This window comes from Bubalus bubalis, chromosome 7 (assembly GCF_019923935.1).
Source record: "Bubalus bubalis isolate 160015118507 breed Murrah chromosome 7, NDDB_SH_1, whole genome shotgun sequence".
In the NCBI taxonomy this organism is placed as follows: domain Eukaryota; kingdom Metazoa; phylum Chordata; class Mammalia; order Artiodactyla; family Bovidae; genus Bubalus; species Bubalus bubalis.
This window is the reverse complement of record NC_059163.1, coordinates 100,510,581-100,530,317: the sequence shown is the minus strand read 5'-3', so window position 1 is coordinate 100,530,317 and position 19,737 is coordinate 100,510,581. Positions and strand designations below refer to the sequence as shown.

General features: G+C 38.6%; 1 protein-coding gene across 1 annotated transcript; it reads right to left on the bottom strand.

The window, feature by feature from the left end:
* Nucleotides 1-2,474: 2,474 nt before the first annotated feature.
* LOC102408316 (alcohol dehydrogenase 1) lies at nt 2,475-19,079 on the bottom strand. The gene is made up of 9 exons (XM_006059201.4): nt 18,934-19,079; nt 14,182-14,283; nt 13,295-13,433; nt 7,704-7,791; nt 7,327-7,546; nt 6,872-7,132; nt 4,820-4,955; nt 3,874-4,012; nt 2,475-2,680 (listed from the first exon to the last, which is right to left on the bottom strand). The coding sequence occupies exons 1-9, from the start codon at nt 18,949-18,951 to the stop codon at nt 2,656-2,658; spliced, it is 1,128 nt and encodes a 375-aa protein (XP_006059263.3). The 5' UTR covers nt 18,952-19,079; the 3' UTR covers nt 2,475-2,655.
* Between the last annotated feature and the right edge of the window lie 658 nt (nt 19,080-19,737).

Here is a 19,737-nt window from a genome sequence, read left to right as displayed (position 1 = left end):
AAAGTGAAAGTGAAATTGAAGTCACTCAGTCGTGTCCGACCCTCAGCGACCCCATGGACTGCAGCCTTCCAGGCTCCTCCGTCCATGGGATTTTCCAGGCAAGAGTACTGGAGTGGGGTGCCATTGCCTTCTCCGCATTGTTTAACTCTTTGCTAAATGGTAATAAAGAAAAATGATTTAGAGCACAGCCTTTATATTGCTTAGATTTCAGTCTTTGTTTTGTCACATAGCTATTTCATAGTGAGTGAATTAATCAGTCTCTCTGTATCTTAGTTATTTCATCTGTGAAGTAGAGATAATATTACCGAACACGTAGGGCTAAGATGAATATTATATGATGATTGTGAAGTACTTAGCACAGTGGCTGGTATTTAGTAAGTACTCTGTTATACTCTGGTGGTTTATTTAGGAAGTTTATATAACTCTTTGAACTTCCAGCATCCATTGTATATAGTGGATAAAAATTGAAATCATCAGACAGGAAGCTGTTAATCTTTACCTTTAAACATAACAGTGGACACAAATTCTCTTCCATTTTAGCTTTGTTCTATCATCTCTTCTTCCTACATCTTCATTATTCTTATGCTTTCTGAATTGGAGGTTCTCAGAGAATTATTTTCCTTTTTTCCTGCTTCCTTATTTCTGAAAATAATCATTGTTTTAGCCTAAGCATTGAGCAAAACTTCTTAGCTTTTCATCGAATTTTTGTGATTTATTCTCTCAAAAAAATGCATTGAGCACTTACTTTGTACCAGATACAGGGGATAAAGATATGATATGCCCTAATGATGCTAAAGCTGAAACTCCAGTACTTTGGCCACCTCATGCGAAGAGTTGACTCATTGGAAAAGACTCTCATGCTGGGAGGGATTGGGGGCAGGAGGAGAAGGGGATGACAGAGGATGAGATGGCTGGATGGCATCACGGACTTGATGGATGTGAGTCTGAGTGAACTCTGGGAGTTGGTGATGGTCAGGGAGGCTTGGTGTGCTGCGATTCATGGGGTTGCAAAGAGTCGGACACGACTGAGCAACTGAATTGAACTGAACCGAATCGTGTCTGGGGACAGTGAGGTTCAGGAAAAAGCTTTCCATCTAAGTGCATCTTTCTCTGGCCCTGCTGTGTGTTTCATGGTTTTTTTTTTTTTTTTTTTTTTTTTTGTCTATCTTTCCAAGCTTCTGTTCAAGTGTAGAAGTGTTCCAGCTTGGGGGACAGTTCTTGGTAGCTGAGTATTTCCAATCCCAAGCTTCTGATACAACTCTGGTATCAGCTCTTTTATTTTTCCAGTTGTGTTTTGTTAAGAATGCATTCTGTTACCAATTTTTTTCATGATTTTAGGTCACATTGATAGTTTTTTTATCTATGTAACAAAATAGTTATTTTATTCTTTTGAAACTCAGTTTCTCCTAGCCTTGTCTTTCTATTCTTTAGAATATTTGAATTCTATAATTTTTATTCTTAAGTTCTTAAGTTTAAAATTTCTTAATTTCTTTGCCTTATCTTTTCCCTTTCCTTAGATCTCAATTATTCTATTATTTCAAATTTTATACATTTTCATTTTATTTCATTTATACAAGTTATAAGATTACTTATAACATTACTCTTATTAGTTATAACATTACTCTTATTTTCCCACTTGACATTGTGGCAGTTGATACTCAGAGCGGGAAGGGCTTGTTAAGGTGACAGAGATAGACTGGCAGGATTATATTTAAAGTATTCACTTAAGAAAAATTTTCATGTGTTTTTTTAAAAATTCTTGGACCTTCCCTCATGAAGTCAGCTGGATATTTTGAGCTCAAATCTCAGGAGGAGATATTACTAATGAAACAAGATTATAAAAGAAATTTTCCTTGTGATTTCTTTGTTTCAACTGCAAAAGTTTAAGGAGAATGTAAATGACTCAAGAACAGATGAAAAGCATAAGGACAAAACTAGATAAAAGGAGCTGTTTTTATCCTTCTCCCAATCTCCCAGCCTTAGTGATGAAATAATTATATTTGTTTTGTGAAGAGAAAAAGACTTGAAAAGGGAGTTATGAGGTCATAGGTGAGTTTCTCTTAAAGAGACCTACTCATGCTTCCTCGGGGTGCAGGTGGCAAGATTTCCCAGTTATGCTTTTATGTTTGAAAACACAGATGGGAACTGTGCCTCAGCGTGTCATGGGCATTGTAGGCATAGGATGGTATGAAGACCCCAGGATGGAAAATGTCTCACTGTATCCTGAGAGAGCCTTTAAAGAATGTATGAGACCCCATGTGTTGTAGAAACAGCAAAATCATCATGTAAACCCTGGAGTGGTGTGAAAGATACAGAGAAATCTGTATATTGACAATAGGAATAAGGGATAACTCAGGGACAACTTTCATGGGCCGATGACAGAGATTAGTTGGGTTGATGGACATATCACAAATGTTATCAATCAAATCCCACCATCGCTTTTTTTAATGTCACAAAATGAATTATATAACATCTATTCTCTAAGAGGCTATTTTATTAGAATTAAATTCAAGGTGCACTTGTTTCATTTTTACAATCACACTGCATTTCCATATTTTTGCGGCTCTTTTCATAGCACTGGAAAAATCAGGGAGGTGAAACAGGAAAGGAATAAACTCCCCAAGGATATCCTTGCACTTTTCATTATTTGGGATCTCAGAACAGCAGAACACAGCGGATCCTGAAACATAGAAGTGTAATAATAAAGCCATTGAATTCCTTGAGAAACAGTGATGTCAGCAAAGCAATTACACACTGTATTGAAAAACTGAGTTGCCTATCCCCACCCCACTCCACCTTCATCTAGTTTACCTATAAGAAATATAGGATGGGGTGAAAACAGGACTCAAAATCAGCTATAACAGGAAGACCCCAGCTTTGAGCACCATTCCTTCTGGCTACATAATCACAAAGACATCCAAACCCTCTGCTACAGCTTCTGATCAGCTTCCATCAATCCTAGAATCTAATCCCATGTCTAATTAGGGAAGAATAAATGGGTTCCTTAGTTCCTTTCTGTTTGTAGTGTGTCTACTACCTGCTAGATCCATTCCCCTCCTCTATTATTTGTTTCTAAAATTTTAGATGAGTTTTCTTGACTCTTCATTCTTGAAGTAAATGGGCTGACATGCTAGGTCTAAACCAACAAGGTATATAGCAGGCTAAAATTTAAATGCCTATCTTAAAATCAAAAGAAATCATAAAACAAGCAAACGATATAGGTAGAGAAGTGGGGAGAGACTAGGAAAGAGCGATGTTCTTAAGAACCAGAATTAGAAAGTCAAAGAATTCATCACAGAAGTAATTCCTCATTTACTCCTTGTTACTTGCTCTCCACTGTCTCCAGCACTCAGGACAGTCCTGGCAAAGAGTGTACCATCACTCAATATGCATTGAGTATATAAATGAACACACTGAATTAACACTTCATCCCTAAAGGTATGCTAGCTGGAGCAGATTGACATTTGTCAAGAAATGATGTAGAAAGGCTTTGTGCCCTGGGTAGAGTCTGAACCTTTGCCTCAAAGATCCTTGTAAGATTTTATCATGCCAGTAATGTCAACTCATTTATTCTAGATCATTTCTCTAACCAGAAAACTAATGCATAACTGACCACTGTGGAGTAGACTGGTGCTTAGTGTTATACAGACTCCTCAAACATTTCTTTGAGATAGGTTAATACAGGTCTTTCCCAAAGAGGAACTTGCAGATAAAACCTTTTCTTATCCTTGTGACAACAGGAAATAGGATAGAGTATATGAAAGAAGGTCTTCAAGTAGCCATCTTTTTTTCACAAAACCACTTAGGAATGTTTGAAAAGGCATTTTTTTCTGTGAGTTCAGGGTAAAGAAGTTCATCAAAGAAAGCACTCACGTTTTTCCAGCATGATACAACTCGAAAGCTTTGTGGAGTTCGTCAAAAGGCAACTGATGGGTTATTAATGGATCTATATTAATTTTGTTTTGTAGGTAAGCAGTCACTAGTTGGGGACAACAGTCTTTGGTTTTATAACCTGCAAAGTAAAAAGGCTATTGTAATAAGATTTGAGAAATATCAAACTAACCAAAAGAAAAATAAGTAAGTTGTGGAGATGGGTAAAGTATTCTGAAAATTTGCCATTGATGAGTTCATTTGTACATCAGAAGTTGTTGGCTTTTGTTGCTAAGTGTGGCTGCTACAGACAGTTCTGTTGCCTAGAACACCTTTGGAAAAAAAATTGGGTCAATATTCACACGTTATTGGGTTAAAAACTAATTAAAAATAAAGTAGAGTCTCCAGCCCACCTCCAGGGTTTAACATTATACAATGATTTCCTCATCTCTCTATTCACACACATTGAGATGGGATGGGAACTTTTGATCAGAGCAATGGATGGAGATGGGAATATTAATTAAGTAAAGCTATTGGCCAGTACTGCTCAGAAATAAGGGCTCCTATGGGAAGACAAATATCAGTGCCAAAACAGGCACCAAACCAAGTTGGTGCCTGTAATTATCCAGAAAGCCTCGCTGTTAAAATAGCACAACAAACTTTGAGTCCACCAGTGCAGAACTGAACTTAGCTGGATTATTCCAAACACTGGGGAAACCCAGAAACTGTTTTGTAGGAAAACCCAGAAACTATTTAAAATTTTTTATTTAAATGTAAAAAAAAAAAAAACCTATTTAATTAACTAATCTGCAAAATATACCAATTCATTGGAGGAGAAGTCTTTGAAAACTTATACCATTATAGGTCTGTTTCCCAAAGGAGAACATTTTTGAATTACATTTCTACAAAGTTGAAAGAGATTTTGTGAAAGCAAAAACAACTGACTTACCTCCTAAACACACACCCTTCAGTGTCCGACCAGTGGGAACTGTTTGAGCAGAAAGGGAAAACTTTGAATTTGGTGGAGACACTCCAGTGATTATGCAGACACCATGGCTCAGGTGGCAGGAGTCCCAAGCAGCAACCTGATAATGAAAATAATGACCATAAGTAGATGCCCACACATAAGTAACAACTATCTGCAGTGTTGGAAGGAATTGTGGAGTTCCTAGATTTCAGACCTCTTCCTAGGCAGATGCTACTTACTTTGAGCTCAGCTTCAACACTGCCAGTGATGGAATCTCATTAGAGAACCAGTAGAGTTTAGTGGTGGAGAAGGCAATGGCACCCCACTCCAGTACTCTTGCCTGGAAAATCCCATGGACGGAGGAGTCAGGTAGGCTGCTGTCTATGGGGTCGCACAGAGTCAGACACGACTGAGCGAGTTCACTTTCACTTTTCATTTTCATGCATTGGAGAAGGAAATGGCAACCCACTCCAGTGTTCTTGCCTGGAGAATCCCAGGGATGGGGGAGCCTGGTGGGCTGTCATCTATGGGGTCACACAGAGTCAGACACAACTGAAGCGACCTAGCAGCAGCAGCAGCAGCAGAGTTTAGTGGTAAAGAGCACAGACCCTGCCGCAGTGTGACTTTAGGCAAGTTACTTAACCTCCCTATGTCTGTTTATTTTTAAAAAGAAGAAGAATACCACCTATGTCATAGATTTGTTACAAGGCTTAAGTGATTAAAACATTTAGAACATTATCTGGCACAGAATAAGTACTGTGTGTTTATTTAATAAAATTACCCACCACCTCAAAGACCACACATACTATTATTCTTTGCCTGACCTTCTCACTTGTATAACTCTGTTCAGTTCATTTATATTTAATAAAAACAAATATATATACATGTGTGTGTGTGAAGCTTCACTTAAAAAACCCCAGTTTTTTAAGGGTGTAGAGTATACTTCACGTCAATCTATTTTGCTTTCTTTTCTGGTTCTTAACCTTCTATCTCACCCCTTCCTGCATTTTGCCTATGTCTCTTTCCTGTTACATCACTGCATCTACTTCCTTCACCCTTTAACCATGTACATTAGATACACGCTGAAGTGAATCGAATGCCTAATTCTTTCCTCTACCCTGTCAGTTCCGAGTCTAGGGTCTACCTTATTCTCCCTGAACTTAACATACTGGTGCATAGGCTCATTTTTCAAATAATGAATGGTTCTGATACAGAACACACATGAATGTCATATGTGATTTACATAATGTTGATACTTAAATATAAAAACATGTTCATGGACAAAGAGCTAGGACTACAGGAAAGGAAATAGTGCTTGTTTAAACTTCATATATTATAGTGTCATATCTTTAAAGTACATATTGCTTTTATTTTTAAGATGGATATTTTAGAGTGACTATACATTCCATTTTTAGGTCTGGGGTCTACAGGTCCAAAACATATGTTCAGGGGAGTTTTATACTTAGTGTGTCCCCACCCGCTAAGCAAGCATCTATAGACACAATTTGTTTTAGTGTGTTTTGCATTTTTCAGATGTTGTGTTTTTTACAGATTGAAGGTTTGTGGCAACCCTGTGTTGAGTAAGTCTATCAGCACATTTTTTCCAACAGCATTTGCTTCCTTTTTGTCTGTGTCACATTTGGTAATTCTCACAGTATCCCAAATATTTTCACTATTATTATATTTCTTATTGTGATATGTAATCAGTGATCTTTGTTACTATTACAAAAAGATATGTTGTAAAGTAAAACAGTAAATAAATAAATAAAACTGAGATAAAAAAACAAAAAGACAATGACTCTCACTGAAGGCTCAGATGATTAGCATATTTTAGCAATTAAGTATTTTAAAATTAAGGTGTGTACATTGTTTTTTCTTAGACAAAATGCTATTGCATACTAATAGACTACAGTATAGTATAAGTGTAATTTTTATATGTGGTGGAAAACCAAAAAATTACTTAACTCACTGTATTATAATAGTCACTTAATTATGCTGGTCTGCTTCTACTCACTGTGACCCAGACCCACACACCATGGTTTCTGCGAGTCCGATGGCCTCAAAGGCAAAGTCAACTCCGGAGCCTGTCATTTCCTTGACCACCTCCTTGACGGGCTTCTTGAGATTCGAAGGGTTGAGACAATCTGTGACCCCTAATGCTCTTGCCCGAGGAAATTTTTCCTCATTGATATCAACTCCAATGATTCTAGAAGCACCAGAGGCTTTACAGCCCATGACAACAGCTGAGCCGATTCCTCCAAGTCCAAAGACGACACAGGTAGAACCAGGAGTGACCTACAAATACACAAGTCATGTGTGTGTTAGGAATCAAATCTGGACACTTGTATAATTAAGAAAACAAACAAAAACCACCATTGAGGCTTTTGGAACTATTGACCCCAGTTGAAACATTTGGACTGTTTTGGTCTTGTTTTTATGTTTTCTTGGCAGATCACTATAACATACCAACACACAGCTATTTTCCTCACCTTGGCCGAGTGAACAGCAGCCCCATATCCTGCAGACACCTCACAGCTTATGACACAAATCTTATCCATGGGAGCAGCAGCATCAATTTTTACCACCGAAATCTCAGGCACAACAGTATATTCGGAGAACGTACTTGTGCGGAAGGAATGATAGATCTTTTCTCCTTTGCAGGTAAACCTGCTTGTACCATCCAGCATTAATCCAGAAGAGGGTAGAATGCTGTTCAGCAGTGACACAGACAGGCACAGCATCAACCCAGACACACACAGTTGTAAAGAGAGAAATGAACACCTTTAGCTCCAGGTCGGTGCTTGCACAATATAAGCGATTTAATAAAAACTGACAAGATAAACAAAAGATGGGCAAATCTACTAACTCTTGCTTCTCACAGAAGTTTCCCTTGGGATTCAAGCAGGCACTGCATTCTCTACACTGTGGAACAATGAGTGTGAGGACTTTATCTCCTATATATAAGAAAAAAAAACATTAGTTTAAAATATTATTGAAACACAATAGTGCGGTGATAAAAATTTTATTGAATGATTTGATAACTTGCTGTGGACAGATTATGACAAGTATAACATACCCCATAGCTATTTTGGAGGACAAATCCTATAACCTGGTTGCAGAAATTCCATTATTATTTTGGGCAAATGATGGAAATATGGGGATATTCCTTGCTGGATAGATAATTGTAGGTCTGCTTTTACTCTGGAAATAAATAAAACTGGGAATGACCCTTAGAGATGTCATCTACTCTAACCTTTTGGTTTTCCTTTGAGAGATTTAAGTCTGCAGTGGTTGTTACCTGCCTGAAGCTGGATAGCAGCAGAAACCTTTCTATGGAGCCTGCTTGCCCCACCATGGCACAGGGACCCACAGCAGGTCTGTGACACGTTTTCTTCAGGGGACTGTGGTTCAGGATATTCTCAGTTCTAAGAGTAAAACGAATAGGTTTCTTTCTGCAGAGAGAGGCTGCTTCTGGAATGCTTACTACAGAGGGTGGTTTTTAGGTTGCACAGTTTTAGAGCGCATACTGATTATGTGTGGGTCCAATAATTAACCCTCCTGGGACCTAGGGTTACAGGCTGGGAAGGTGAAGAGAATTAATGAACACAGTCATCACAGACTTATAAAACTGTACAAAGCCTTGTCAAAGGTCTACAACCTTGTCCCTAAACATGTGTACGGTTCTTACATGTATTTATAATCTTTTAAAAATCTCTTTGAGTTTATGAGACATCCCTGGCGGTCCAGTGGCTAAGACTCTACACTTTGAATGCAGACAGTCATGGTCAGATTTGATCCCTGGTCAGGGAACTAGATCCCCCACGCCACAAGTAAAGATCCTCCATGCCACAACTAAGACCCAGTTTAGCCAAATAAATTATTATTTTAAAAAGTCTCTTGTAAGTTTAGGTAAGGAACATCTTAACTTCACTGGCCCTAAAAAATTCCAAAGATACTGGATCTCAAAATCAGGAGAAGCTCAAATTCTGCTGCCTTATCCTATCCTTCAAATATTCATCATTTTCCACAAAACTTTCACTGGGATTTGTTTAGTTAAAGAGGAGTTAGCTCACTAACTCTTGGCATTATCTTCTCGGAGGTGTAGAGAAGACTGTGTCTTTTTACTTCTGTCCCTCCTCCTAGGCCTAGTGTCAATGCATGGCAGGTACTCCATCATTGTTTGCAAAATGAATACCCTGACGATAGCTTTGTGAATGTCCTGACCGCATGCCCTTTCTTAAATCTCATTGTGTGCCTGGTTCCAAGCTGTGAGGTTCTGTGGACTCTTCACATGAGTGATTGCTCTTATTTACTCTGACCGTTTCAGATGTGCTAAGAATGGCTGTGTCAAGGTCCTTTGCGATATGCCTGGGGAAGAGTGTTTACTTTTTTTGATTCTTTGAAATATCATTATCATCCTGTCAACAAAGTTCTATTAATACATTCTACTTGATCAGAAGATTCATTCGTCAAACACTCAATGCATTCCAAACCTGAACAGGCACTATGCTAAGTATGTGGGGGACACTAGAAAGAGAGAGAGAGAGAGAGCTGTCCCTCAAAAACAAGCCAGTGGGACTACATTGGACTAAAAGACTCAGGCACAGCTAAGGAAACTATATAAACAAAATGAAAAGGCACGCCTACTGAATGGGAGAAGACATTTGCAAGCAATATATCTGATAAGGGACTTCCCTGGTGGCCAAGATGATAAAGCATCTGCCTACAGTGCGGGAGACCTGGGTTTGATCCCTGGGTTGGGAATATCCGATCCCCTGGAGAAGGAAGTGGCAACCCACTCCAGTACTCTTGCCTGGAAAATCCCATGGACAGAGGAGCCTGGTGGGCTACAGTCCACGGGGTCACAAAGAGTCGGACATGACTGAGTGACTTCACTATCTGATAAGGGGCTTATATACAATATTTGGGCTTCCCTGATGGCTCATTTGGTAAAGAATCTGCCTGCAATGCAGGAGACCCAAGTTCCATCCCTGGGTTGGGAAGATCCCCTGAAGAAGAGAATGGTTATCCACTCCAGTATTCTTGCCTGGAGAATTCCATGGACAGAGGAGCCTGGAGGGCTATTGTCCAAGGGGTTGAAAAGAGTTGGACATGACAACGTAATAACACACACACACAATATATATTCAATAAGCTTATACAACAATGAACTTAACATCAGGAAAACAAGCGACCTGATTTAAAAAATGGACAGAGAACCTGAAGAGACATTTTCCCAGAGAAGGCGTATACACATGGCCAACAGACACATGAAAAAGTGCAGAACGTTACCACTCATCAGGGAAAAGCAAATCAAAACCACGGTGAGATGCCACCTCACACCTGTCAGAATGACTACTATCAAAAAGACAACAAATAAGTGTTGGTGAGGATGTGGAGAAAAGGGAGCCCTCATGCACTGTTAGTAGGAATGTAAATTGGTGCCGAAACTATGGAAAACAATGTGGAGGTTCCTCAAAAAATTAAAAATAGAATTTCCATGTGATCCAGCAATTTCACTCTTGGGTATTTAAGCAAAGAAAACAATTAATTCAAAAAGATACATGAACACCAAGACTTATTGTAGCATTGTTTGTAATCGCCAAGGTATTGAAGCAACTTAAGTGCCCACTGATTGACAAATAGATAAAGATGTGGCGTGTATATATACTATGCATATGTGTGTGTGTGTATATATATATATACACACACACATATATATACATACACCCAGGGGAATATTATTCAGCTATAAAAAATGAAATCTTGTCTTGTGTAATAACATGGATAAATTTAGAGGGTGTTATGCTAAATGCAGTTGTCCCAGGTGATGCAGTGGTAAAGAATGTGCTTACTAATTTAAGAGGTATAAGAGACACAGGTTTGATCCCTGGGTTGGGAAGATTCTCTGGAGGAGGAAATGGCAACCTGCTCGAGTATTCTTGCCTGGAAAACTCCATGGACAGAGGAGTCTGGCAGGCTACAGTCCACAGGGTCACAAAGAGTCAGATATTACTGAGCGAATGAGCACACACAGGCAGGCTAAGTGAAAGAAGTCCGACAGAGAAAAGCAAATACCATGTCATCTCACATATGTGTGCAATCTAAAACACAAAACAAAACAAGATGAAAACAGATTCATAGATGCAGAGAGGTTGCCAGAGGGGAGGGAATGAGAGGACAAAAGAGGTGATGGGGATTAAGAAGTACAAATCTCAAGTTATGAAATAAATAAGCTGTGGGGCTGTAATATACCAGCATAAGCAATATGATCAATAATACTGAAATAACTTTTTTGGGGATAGATGGTTACTAGACTTATCATGGCAATCATTTCATAATGTCTGCAAATATCTAACCACTCTGCAACACACCTGAAACTAGCATTATATGCATACACACACACACACACACACAAAGAATGTTCAAACTACCGTACAATTGCACTCATCTCACACACTAGCAAAGTAATGTTCAAAATTCTCCAAGCCAGCCTTCAACAGTGCATGAACCATGAACTTCCAGATGTTCAAGCTGGATTTAGAAAAGGCTGAGGAACCAGAGATCAAAATGCCAACATTTGTTGGATTATAGAAAAAGCAAGAGAATTCCAGAAAAACTTCTTCTTCTACTTTATTGACTATGCCAAAACTTTTGACTGTATAGATCACAAGAAACTGTGGGAAATTCTTAAAGAGATGGGAATACCAAACTACCTTACCTGTCTCCTGAGAAATCTGTATGCAGGTAAGGAAGCAACAGTTAGAACTGGACATGGAATAACGGACTGGTTCCAAATCGGGAAAGAAGTACGTCAAGGCTGTATATTGTCACCCTGCTTATTTAATTTAAATGCAGAGTACATCATGTGAAATGCCAGGTTGGATGAAGCACAAGCTGGAATCAAGATGCCGGGAGAAATATCAATAACCTCAGATACACAGATGATTCCACCCTTATGGCAGAAAGTGAAGAGGAACTAAAGAGCCTCTTGATGAAAGTGAAAGAGAAAAATGAAAAAAGCGGACTTAAAGCTCAGCATTCCAAAACTCAGATCATGGCATCTGGTCCCATCATTTCTTGACAAATAGGTGGAGAAACAATGGAAATAGTGACAGACTTTATTTTCTTGGGCTCCAAAATCACTGCAGATGGTGACTGCAGCCATGAAATTAAAAGATGCTTGCTCCTTGGAAGAAACGCTCTGACCCATCTCGACAGCATATTAAAAAGCAGAGACATTACTTTGTCAACAAAGGTCCATCTAGTCAAGGCTATGGTTTTTCCAGTAGTCACATATGGATGTGATAGTTGGGCTATAAGGAAAGTTGAGTGCCAAAGAATTGATGCTTTTGAACTGTGGTGTTGGAGAAGACTCTTGAGAGTTCCTTGGACTGTAAGGAGATCAAACCAGTCAATCCTAAAGGAAATCAGTCCTGAATATTCATTGGAAAACTGATGCTGAAGCTGTGGCCAATACTTTGGCCACCTGATGCAAAGAACTGACTCATTAGATAAGCCCCTGATGATGGGAAAGATTGAAGGCAAGAGGAGAAGGGGACAACAGAAGATGACATGGTTGGATGGCAGAGGATGAAATGGTTGGATGGCATGAATTCGATGGACATGAATTTGAGCAAGCTCTGGGAGTTGGAGATGGACAGGCAAGACTGGCGTGCTGTAGTCCATGGAGTCCCAAAATATTAGACATGACTGAGTGACTGAACTGAACTGATAGGATCTTAATTCCCCTATCAGGCATTGAACCCAGGCTGTTGACAGGACAGCATGGAGTCCTAACCACTGGACTGCTAAGGAATTCCTTTAGCATAGTATTGTGTGTGTGTGTCAACTGTATTTCAATGAAAAAGGAAACAGTGAATTCTTCTGCAGTTATGTCAGAATAAATTAACTTGCCAGATTATAAAATTTCCCTTTCCGCTGACAAATAATTCATTAGAAAAAAGTTTTCACTGACATATATTTGATAAACAAAATTATAAGTTTATATTGATTTGATACATTTATATTGCAATATGATTGCCATTTTCATATTAGCTAACACTTCTATTGTGTCATGTAATTATAATTTCTTTTAGTTTCAGTAACAATTAAAATCTAGTCACGTAGAAAGTTTAATGTTTATAATATAGTTTTATTGTCTATTTGAAAAAAAAAAGAAGCCGCCCCTGTTCCTAAGGAGATTTTAATCTATTTAGAAGTACCCTGGTCCTATCGCTGTGACTAGTTACTTGGCTCAGCCACTGCTGCTCTGGATTTCTAGCGCTGGCAGCAGAAAAACTGTGTGACTCTTGGAATCACTGGATATATTTATTACCACAATATGTGATTAGGTAAAGCAATTTAGAGGCAAATCAACTTATTTCTCCTGGAAATATGCTAATACATTTTGGTGGTGGGTTGTTTGTGCAGAGGTTTTTGTGGCCCATTTCCTACCTGGTTTCACTGAGCTCACTCCTTCGCCAATACTCTCCACAATTCCAGCTCCTTCATGGCCTGGGATGAAGGGATACTTCAGTGGGATTATTCCTTTTATAGCATGATCGTCAGAACCACAGATCCCTGTAGATATCATCTGGGTAGGAATTAAATGGCCACGGATAAATTAGTTTGGAATTTTTCTTTTGTCTGAGACTTATTATGAATAATTTTTTTACATGAATTACCTCATTTGATCCCTATAATAATATTCAGAGAAACACAGGGCAGGTCTAATTACCCCTAATTTAAAGATGTGGAAAGGAAGACTCAAAGACTTAAAATGACTCACCCACTCGCATGGTGCATGTTCAGATCTGGAAATAAACTAGGCTTTTTGAAATCTACTCTGTCATCAACTAGTTTTGCAATAGGAGAGTCTATTCTATCCAATGAAGGATTTTTGACCATGTATCCATAGCACCACCATTGAGAAACCCAAAATTTTAAGCCCAGTATTGTGGAATGTTTTCCCAGTCCTCTGGGAAAATAGATTTTAAACTAGCATATTGAAAACATTAAGTTAGTAATGTAAAATGTGTTTAACTGTTGCAAAATTTAATTAGCATTGAGAAGTTTTAAACCTTCTCAGTTAATAGCCTAAGTTTTCTTGTCTGTGGATAGACTCAATCCACTTATATTGATCATAGAAGTGAAACATTTCCTGTACCATAGCCTCTGTATTACTGCTCTGCCTGGAATTCATCCAGAATGCATACAGGCAGGGATACTGACTAGTTGTTTCAGTATCAGTAGTGGGAGTGCGGGAACACTGGGAACAGCTTTGATGCATGAAATAAGATTTCCTTACACTTGCCTTCACAAGTTCAAAGATTTAAATTTACCTTAATACGAACTTCCCCAGCCTTTGGTGGCTCAACCTGCACTTCCTCAAGTGAAAGAGAAGAGTTTGTTTTCCAGGCAATGGCTGCCAGGCATGTAATTGTCTGTTGATACAAGGACAATAAGAAGACATCATTTAGCGATAACATTTAACTTCTGATCATACAAATGACACTTACTTGCTATCTGCTAAGTCACTTCAGTCATGTCCGACTCTGTGCAACCCCATAGACGGCAGCCCACCAGGCTCCGCCGTCCCTGGGATTCTCCAGGCAAGAACACTTGAGTGGGTTGCCATTTCCTTCTCCAATGCGTGAAAGTGAAAAGTGAAAGTGAAATCACTCAGTCGTGTCCGACTCCCAGTGACCCATGGACTGCAGCCCACCAGGCTCCTCCATCCATGAGATTTTCCAGGCAAGAGTACTGGAGTAGGGTGCCACTGCTTTGTAGCAATAAGAAAATCACACACAAAAAGAAAAGAGAGCATTGCAATTTCAGACATAAGCTGGTAAAATTTTAGCATATTTCTTTTGAGTCTCTTAAAATATTTTTATACAGTAGAGATCATGTCATATAAGCAGTTTCACATTTTAGGGTTTTTTATTTGTTTGTTTTTAGCCAGTGAAAGCCACTATATATTGAATATTTACTGTTTGCTTGTTCTAAAATGTTTTCTCATGAATTCATAATGCTTTATAATTTTAAATAGCTCTTTATATTTCATCATTTGAGTATATCCAAATATTCTTAATCAGCAACTAAATCATTTCCATTGTTTTGACTATTATAATATATATTGTTTATAATTTTGACTTGCCTGGTTCCCTTAAGTAAGAATTACTGGGGGAAGGACATGGTTAGAGTGAGACTGATTTCTAAGTAATTCTACAGAAAGTTTGAATGATTTGGCACAACTCCTAGAACTGTAAAACAGTATCTGTCATCATTTTTCCCACTCTCATTAGCATTGACTGTAGTCATTAAAAACAAAGTGACTGTCAGAAAAAGCTATTTCTTTTTGTTAGTATTTTTTAATTTTAAGAATGTTGAAACTTTTTATGTTTATGTGAGTCATACATATTTTCTTCTTTTTGTGGAATGTTTGGTCCTATATTTTATGTAAGTATCCACTGGCATCTTGGTATTTTTTTTTTTTACTATCATTTGACCTATTTGTGCATTAAATGAGTAACTGGTTGTCTACTATCTTGTCATACATGATTTTTCCTTCTTCATTTTTGACCTTTAATTTTTTATGAAGCTATATGTGCATATACACGACTGAGCGACTAAACTGAACTGAACATACATTAACATTTTGATTCATAAAAGTATGTTTTCCTTTATTATTTAGTCCATTTCCATGGTTTGAGAATTCTCTCCATTGTTGATGTTCAGTCACTCAGTCGTGTCTGGCTCTTTGTGACCATGTGAACGGCAGTGAACCAGGCTTCCCTGTCCTTCACTTTCTCTCCATATAGAGACCAAATAAGTATTCCTTACCCTCTTTCTGACCTAAATCAAGTCCCTTATGATTATACAGTGGAAGTGAGAAATAGATTTAAGGGCCTAGATCTGATAGATAGACTGCCTGATGAACGATGGAATGAGGTTCGTGACATTGTACAGGAGACAGGGATCAAGACCATCCCCATGGAAAAGAAATGCAAAAAAGCAAAATGGCTGTCTGGGGAGGCCTTACAAATAGCTGTGAAAAGAAGAGAAGCAAAAAGCAAAGGAGAAAAGGAAAGATATAAGCATCTGAATGCAGAGTTCCAAAGAATAGCAAGAAGAGATAAGAAAGCCTTCTTCAGCGATCAGTGCAAAGAAATAGAGGAAAACAACAGAATGGGAAAGACTAGAGATCTATTCAAAAAAATTAAAGATACCAAGGGGACATTTCATGCAAAGATGGGCTCGATAAAGGACAGAAATGGTATGGACCTAACAGAAGCAGAAGATATTAAGAAGATGTGGCAACAATACACAGAAGAACTGTACAAAAAAGATCTTCACAACCCAGATAATCACGATGGTGTGACCACTGACCTAGAGCCAGACATCCTGGAATGTGAAGTCAAGTGGGCCTTAGAAAGCATCACTACGAACAAAGCTAGTGGAGGTGATGGAATTCCAGTTGAGCTATTTCAAGTCCCGAAAGATGATGGTGTGAAAGTGCTGCACTCAATATGCCAGCAAATTTGGAAAACTCAGCACTGGCCACAGGACTGGAAAAGGGCAGTTTTCATTCCAATCCCAAAGAAAGGCAATGCCAAAGAATGCTCAAACTACCACACAATTGCACTCATCTCACATGCTGGCAAAGTAATGCTCAAAATTCTCTAAGCCAGGCATCAGCAGTATGTGAACTGTGAACTTTCTGATGTTCAAGCTGGTTTTAGAAAAGGCAGAGGAACCAGAGATCAAATTGCCAACATCCACTGGATCATGGAAAAAGCAAGAGAGTTCCATAAAAACATCTACTTCTGCTTTATTGACTATGCCAAGGCCTTTGACTGTGTGGATCACAATAAACTGTGGAAAATTCTGAAAGAGATGAGAATATCAGACCACCTGACCTGCCTCTTGAGAAAAATATATGCAGGCAGGAAGCAACAGTTAGAACTGGACATGGAACAACAGACTGGTTCCAAATAGGAAAAGGAGTATGTCAAGGCTGTATATTATCACCCTGCTTATGTAACATATGCAGAGTACATCATGAGAAATGCTGCACTGGAAGAAACACAAGCTGGAATCAAGATTGCCAGGAGAAATATCAATCACCTCAGATATGCAGATGACACCACCCTTATGGCAGAAAGTGAAGAGGAACTCAAAAGCCTCTTGATGAAAGTGAAAGTGAAGAGTGAAAAAGTTGGCTTACAGCTCAATATTCAGAAAAGGAAGATCATGGCATCTGGTCCCATCACTTCATGGGAAATAGATGAGGAAACAGTGGAAACAGTGTCAGACTTTATTTTTTTGGGCTTAAAATCACTGCAGATGGTGACTTCAGCCATGAAACTAAAAGACGCTTACTCCTTGGAAGGAAAGTTATGACCAACCTAGACAGCATATTCAAAAGCAGAGACATTACTTTGCCAACAAAGGTCCGTCTAGTCAAGGCTATGGTTTTTCCTGTGGTCATGTATGGATGTGAGAGTTGGACTGTGAAGAAGGCTGAGCGCCGAAGAATTGATGCTTTTGAACTGTGGTGTTGGAGAAGACTCTTGAGAGTCCCTTGGACTGCAAGGAGATCCAACCAGTCCATTCTGAAGAAGATCAGCCCTGGGATTTCTTTGGAAGGAATGATGCTGAAGCTGAAACTCCAGTACTTTGGCCACCTCATGCAAAGAGTTGACTCATTGGAAAAGACTCTGATGCTGGGAGGGATTGGGGGCAGGAGGAGAAGGGGACGACAGAGAATGAGATGGCTGGATGGCATCACTGACTCAATGGACGTGAGTCTGAGTGAACTCTGGGAGTTGGTGATGGACATGGAGGCCTGGCGTGCTGCGATTCTTGGGGTCACGAAGAGTCGGACATGACTGAGTAACTGAGCTGAACCCTCTTTCTAGATTTTTATAGTTTGATTTTAAAATATTTAACTCTTAAATCTACCTCAAATTATTTTGTTTAATATAAATTTATAGAATCTAAATGAATTGTCTCAGCATGAACACTTGATGAATTTTTCTTTCATTTATTCTTAAATTAGCACCTTTAGTATAGAAGTTCTTCAATTTACAAGTTTCTTTTTGGAAACATAAATTTATCTTACTGTCTATTCTTGCACTGACACCTCAGTAAATAACTTTTTGATATTTTTTAATACCTGGTGGTACTAGAGCCCTTCATAACTGTACTGGTGTTTCATTTGCAAGTTTACTGCATTAGTAACTGTAGACATTATGAGCTGAGTAAACTATGTCTTCAAGAAACTTAGAAATCAATCAAGGAGATAATACATGTCTTATAACACAAAGAAAAGGGAAAAATGCCACAAAAGAAGTTCAAATAAAAAAATAAAATTATATACTTTATGGAAAACGTCTTCTATTTCAGAAATGATACACACTCAAGGTAGAAACTTGGAAAACTCAGATAAGGGAAAAGGAGGGAACACTTCAAGTCTAGTACCCAGCAATCAGAATTTTTAAGATTTTATTAACAGATTAATTAAAGCATTTTAAAAAAATTTTTATTGGAGCATAATTGCTTTACAATATTGTGCTGGTTTCTGTCAAACATCAGTATGAATCAGCCACAAGTACACATATGTCCCTTCCCTCTTGAACCTCCCTCACATCTCCCACCCCATTTCACACCCATCAGAATGGCCATCATTAAGAAATCTACAAACAATAAATGCTGTTGAGAATGTGGACAAAATGAAGCATTGTTTTTAAGAGTATGACACTGGAAGGAACATAACGTCTAGTACTAGGAAACTGACTAAATAAATAAATAAAAACAGCACAATCATTTCCTTGGAATGAATTTCTTTGTTAAATGATAGGCACATTTTTAAGGCATTTAGTACAACACTGTCAAACTATCACCCAGTAAGTTTCTATCAGTTTACTTTCCTAACAGTGGTGTATGAATTTCCATAGGGAGGAAAACATTGAGTATTATCCACAGAAATCTTTGATAAGCTGTTCGGAGAAAGTGTCTTAGTTTTGTTTCAAACTGCACTTTTTGGATAACTAATAAAGATGATATAGACCTATTTGAAAAGTAGCACTTACCTTTCCCAAGGTGTCCATGAGGAGTCTCCTGTTTTTCTCTGTGTCTTATAATGTCCCAAAGAATATCACTTCTTTGAATCTGCTCCTGGGGAAACTGGACTATTTATGTGCTGAGAGTAATTAAAAATAATTACATAATGACACGACAACATCAGGAAACCAGAGAGGTGAACGGTTGGCAAATATGTGAAAGTGAAGGATAGCAAGGAATATGAGAGAATGATTCAGGAGTGTGTTAACAAGGAAGCTCTATTGGGGAGAAGCAGTTTGAAGAGAAGCAATAGGTGAAAAGGCAATGAAGTGATTATAAAAAAAAGTGAATGAACTAACAGAAAGATCAGCTCATAATTAGTTAATAAGAATTTCTGGAATATCAAGTAATGCCAGGAATTGCTAGATGCAGGTGATACCAGTATAACACTGGGTCTCCAAGAGTCGAAGAGATGGAAAAGCACAAGTAATAATGCAAAATACTGTGAAAAAGCTGAGAGATAAGTGATGACAAAGACATGACAAAGACAAATAGATGATAAAAATGATGACAAAGACAATGTGAGGTCATTATGAATGATGAGAGATGAAATTCAGATGAGACTTGCCGTCCTTATTACTATCGTGGTGAGTATCCCTGCCTGTCACTTGGGAGACTGAGGTTCCCTGGAGGGGAGGCAACAGGCTCTTTGGGGCTTCCCTGGTGGCTCAGATGGTAAAGAGTCCACATGCAATGCAGGAGACCTGGGTTCAATACCTGGTTGGGAAGATCCCCTGGAGGAGGGCATGGTACCCAACTCCAGTATTCTTGCC

What these genes read in the sequence shown, in the direction of transcription:
- LOC102408316 (XM_006059201.4), bottom strand. An exon ending in AGTGAGCTCAGTGAAACCAG is followed by an intron (nt 7,792 to 13,294) that starts GTAGGAAATGGG and finishes TCTTATATATAG; the next exon opens with GAGATAAAGTCCTCACACTC. An exon ending in TCGGACTCGCAGAAACCATG is followed by an intron (nt 4,956 to 6,871) that starts GTGTGTGGGTCT and finishes TTTCATTATCAG; the next exon opens with GTTGCTGCTTGGGACTCCTG.